General features: G+C 34.6%; 1 protein-coding gene across 1 annotated transcript; it reads right to left on the bottom strand.

Moving 5' to 3' along the window:
* Positions 1 to 3,190, bottom strand: LOC117116058. The gene has a single exon (XM_033259999.1). The coding sequence runs from the start codon at positions 3,012 to 3,014 to the stop codon at positions 903 to 905; it is 2,112 nt and encodes a 703-aa protein (XP_033115890.1). The 5' UTR covers positions 3,015 to 3,190; the 3' UTR covers positions 1 to 902.
* Positions 3,191 to 5,180: the final 1,990 nt, after the last annotated feature.

Genomic DNA, 5,180 nt, shown 5'->3' on the forward strand with positions numbered 1-5,180 from the left:
TTGTTTTGTAGACGTTTATCTGTTGATGACATTTTGACCTCCTGAATTCTGCAATGAAATTTTCGGGTCGATTCAGCCGAGACGGCCCGAGTGGAGTTTCATGTAAATGTTTCGTACGGAAGAAGAAAAACGGTAGTGCGCCCTCGGCCCCTATTTTGGACATAATAGGGCGCCCTCAGCCCCTATTCTGGACAATATAGTGCGCCCTCAGCCCCTATTCTGGACAAAATGGGACCCTATTCTGGACAAAAATCACCAACCCGTCTCTTCAAAGGCGCTTTACATTAAGAATACAAATAGAATGCAAAAATATATAAATTTAGAATAATATTACAATTATTATCGATTATATACAAATTAATTTAAATAATTAGATTGCAAAATTAATAATGAAAATGTTGTAAAAATCTTAAACTACATTAAACTTCAATAAGTAACCAATCAAAATATAAACAATTAAGAACATCTCAAATTCATAGATTAATTACAATAATATTTATAAAATGATAGATAAAAATTAATTTAGAAAAAAATGGCTCCATTATATACAAATTGATTGACAAGACTGTATGAAAAAGTGATAAAAATCTTAAACTAATCAAAATACACAAAATGCACAATATCTCAAAACCAGACATTAATTTCGGAAATAATATTGAAACAGTAAAAATATTTAAAATAGGAAAAATATGACATAAAATATTCCAAAAAATTAAATCAGTGCTGCTGTAACTAGTTATTGGTTGTAATTTAGGACGAATATATGCGTTTTTAGTGCTTTTCTAAAAAAAAAATTAATGAAGAGGCGCTGATCATTCCAGAGCGTAGGTGCGGCCTTTGCAAAACCCCTCTCCCCATATGATTTAGTTTTGACTCTTGGAACACATAAGGCATTTTCACAATCATTGTGTTGCTGAATATAGGATATGAACAAGGGCGGGCCTATCAAATGGTGTTAACTCTTTTGAACCGTATAACATTCTTGTTACTTCTAGTATCTCCATTTCTATCAATTCAATCATTAACTTGGTGAACTCAAATTTTTCTGTGTGTCGAATATTTTTCAAGCATACCTCAATTTCTTTTACAATCGCTGATGCATTCTCCAGTTCTCCCTCTCTAATGTATACTCTGGCCATTACATAAAAGACAAATACGATTGGATTCATTAATCCAAGTCCAAAAGTAGGCCTACATTTTAAACATTTATATAGTTTTTCATCAATGGTCCAGGCACTCATTACTAATGATGAATGTTGGCCTGGGTTTATGTTTATACCATGAAATTCATTCATGAAAAACACATTTTCTTTAAGTTTAATAAGTAAAGGTTTGTACTCTGCAAGTAGCATTTTCAGTGCTTCATAATTACCAAATAGATAATGGTATTGTACTTCAAGAACTAGGCTACCTATGCCTCCGTCAGACATTTCGTTAAAGTAAACCATTTCAGCTCCCAATTTATAGTAATACAACGGTTTATTTTTGTATAGCGTCAGAATTTTATGACACCCGTAACTTTTTCGTAAGTAAATCAATAAATAGGCATACGTATTACCTATCATTCTGTATAACTGCGTCTTCAGCATTTCTCTACATTGCAGTGGCACAATTTTTTTTATATTTTCTACAAAAGGAAGAATAATTTCTTCTGGAACTCCAAGAATTTCAGAGTGATGCGTTCTCACTTTTATAAGAAAATCAATTTGTAAAAATACGAGATTTAACAGATTTTCTGTCCATTTCCAGCATTGATAGTATATCGTGCTTCTATACATGCGGCCACCTGGGCGTATCTTGGAAATACATTTTGCAAGAAACTCTGTATCCCATTGGTAATTAGACATATCTTTTAAGTCGTCATATCCATTTAATTTCGGCATGTTGAGGTTATCGCATAGATAATCTATAGGCCTATAACTATATTCATCAGTGTTAACAAGATAAAGACTTGACATCACCATCGTCCAGATATCTGTCTTAACGTTTGTCAATTTTGCTATTACGTCTTCACATCGTTCTACTGATAGATGACCAATCAAATTTTGCTCCGGCATAAAATAGTGAGGCAGGTTTCTATGTTTATATTTACTAATAAGCCAATCCAGTACTCTTCTGATTAAATACATGATGTTGTAATCTTTGTTTAGTAAAGTTTCACACATCCACAAACAAGCGGTCTTTATGAAATACGAGCAGAATGGCGTTGGTTTATCAAAATCACTGTATACGATGTACTTTTGTTTAACTGCTTTCAGGGCATACATGCAGTTAACGAACGGAGCAAACATATTATGAATCAGCTCTTTCTCAGCTAAAGAAAACGACAATCTCCATTCAGTGTTTTTTGACGCACTGCTCGGGTGTCCAACAGGAACTACAAAACAATCCAGATGAGAGACCTTGTCTAACAGCTTCTGTGATGGCCAGTTACTCTGTTTCTCTCTAGTAAAATATTGATCAGTAGTAGGCGGCCATGATTCACACTTTAGGCAAAAGACCATGTCTAATTTTTGTGAAAATGTATAATATTCCTCATATACTGAGCCTGCTACGGCGGGACCACTCTTTATAGAACCAATTTGTTTTGGGTTCATATGGATGTTAAAATCAGACATTCTATCAATGAAAGTGTTTGTCATTAAATACCTATTGTTATCAATGTTACTATTGAAATCCTTATGTAGACACGATCCTTTTATTGTCTTCAGTCTTACATACGCTGGTTCACTTACATTCTGCTCAGCCATTACAAAACCTCCTCTATGTGTTTTTTCTTTTGTTAGAGATTTCCACAACACAACCGGAAATGTTGGCAAAATCTTCATGAAGTCCATATCACTGCAAACGTCGATTGGTAACCCTTCAAATGCACTCCCAACCTCATATCCGTGTCCAAACCGTAATATTCTACACTTATAGGTAAATAGTTTCTGTTCACATCTATAATAAGCTATATAAGCTGATCTTAGACTTGTATTCATATTAATAATTTCATTGGCAAATTCTTCCATAATTCGGTGTTTTTTCTATGATGACTACAGCTGCCAGTTACTGTAAGTTGTAAACCCATGCAACAAACAAAAATCGTCTTCTCACTGAACTACTGATTTATGTTTTAGGCGTTGCAGATGAATGAACGAAAATAAACATACAGCCCTGTGTTCCCTTCCCAAATATCCACCATTTGCTTTTGGCCACTTCGGCTGCCTTATAGTCCAAAGTACAATTTTATCCATATCAGTAAACAAATATTGTATTGTATTTAGCACAAAGATATTTCCCGATAGATTTTGGTAAAAGCCCAACAACGCCTACTTACGCTCCCAACCCCACCACGTCAGCGGTGGCGTAAAAAAGGATTCGTGAAATGGTTAGATGTACTTTCTACATATTTGTGACTCTAAATTCGATTAAATAATCCATTGAAACCCATAAATTGTCATCCTGGGCCACTTTCGAAACATTTTGAACGACGACAGACCACGCCCGCTTTGCTCGGAGACATCTCCCATCCCGTCGGGCAAATTGTGGCGCTACCTCTGGTGAAGTGGAGCCTCGATAAGGTGGCGCTAGTTCGCAAAATAAGGTTATATGAGGTCATCGTGAGATGATTTCCCGTACGATTAAAAATCGTAACGGTACTGGGTTTGGTCTACAGGAGTTCGTGCTTCAAACAGGTCATTCCGTTCCCAGAAGAAGCCTTTTGATGGAGAAAATGTGCCTTTTTAGCAAAGGTTTGCCTAGGTCGAAACTAACTCCGGCTATATAAAAATTGATTAGAAGATTGAAAATGAAATGTTATTGAATAGATAAAGATTACTACTATGTCCATTTTTATTAATTTAATCTACGTGTATTTACTTTCATAGTTCATATTTAAATATTTAAAATTGTTAATAAATTTATTTCAAATACTATATGAAATAAAGTAATCATTAAAGATTACGATAATAATTGATATTTTAGTAAAGCAAAAGATTGAAACATTCTAAATACCGACACAACGTATACATAGACCTATTTCTAGAGTACAAATGTAAATCTGTATTAAAATACTATATGAAATTGTGCTTATTAATACTGTACTTTACTGCATACGTCAAGTAGGCCTAAATATATTTCGTAGGCCTACAACTTATAAGTATTTATATTTTGGTATGCGTGACTGAGATACATTCCTAAAAATAGACTTTAAGCATATGCGTACTGTACGTCCATCGGTCTAAATAACCTTATTTAAACCCAAATAACTAGTATTATTCTAGCTCGCGTATGTTCTTTCTTGTCGGGGATAGCGCCAGGGATTTGCCCGAGTGGTTCCAATGTTCGGGGTGGGGGATGCCCCGACGAGGGGAAGATTTCCTTGAAGAGAGCAAAGTGGGCATGATCGAGCGTCGCTTAAAATCTTCCGAAAGTGGCCTGGAGGGAGGAAATTTTTGACAATTTATGGGTTTCGAAGGTTTATTTAATAGATTTTAGAGTCTACTAATATTTACAATATACATATACTGTAATTTGTTTTTCTCCCCAACAAATTATGGTTCTGTATGCCCTCACTATTAATTTTGTATTTCGTGCATATTCGGATAAGGACTTCGAACTTTGTCTGGAATGGTTGATATGTGTCCTCATCTGTAAAGACATTCTGAAACGGATTTGATAATGTTTGTGCCTTTTCTTTTCCATCATTTACTGTTTTACCATCTGATTGAAGAGGTGAAACCCCTATTTTATCCCTTTCGCAAGCCTTTTATAAACGAATACCGGTACAGTTTTTTTGGCTGCTCCACCATTTTCTGTCCCTTCAAATAAGCTTAACACATATGCTTTTTTAATTTCTATTTTTATTTATTTATTTTGGAGGTGGGGGAGGGGGGGGGTTAGTGTATTTTCCCCAGTCATCGGGTGTTTTTGTTATTTTTGCTATATTGTTTCCTTCTGGTTCTCATCAGTTTCTTTATGTTATGGTTTATCCATGGGAGACTAAATTTTTTGCCTATTTGCATGATAGTTGGAACATGTTTCTTTGTTATTTCTAGTATTTTATTTTTAAATTTTAACCAGTTGTTATTGACATTACAATTACCTGGACTGTCTAAAAAATAGTCTATAAAAGATGTAATTCCTTACATGATTTGGCATTGTCTGCCTTCTTAAACAAAAATACCTTCATTGAT

The sequence above is a fragment of the Anneissia japonica genome, unplaced genomic scaffold (assembly GCF_011630105.1).
Source record: "Anneissia japonica isolate Jap-2015-1 unplaced genomic scaffold, ASM1163010v1 scaffold287743_len2803612_cov181, whole genome shotgun sequence".
Lineage (NCBI taxonomy): Eukaryota > Metazoa > Echinodermata > Crinoidea > Comatulida > Comatulidae > Anneissia > Anneissia japonica.

Coding starts and splice junctions, on each gene's coding strand:
- LOC117116058 (XM_033259999.1), bottom strand. CDS start 3,014: ATGGAAGAATTTGCCAATGAAATTATTAATATGAATACAAGTCTAAGA.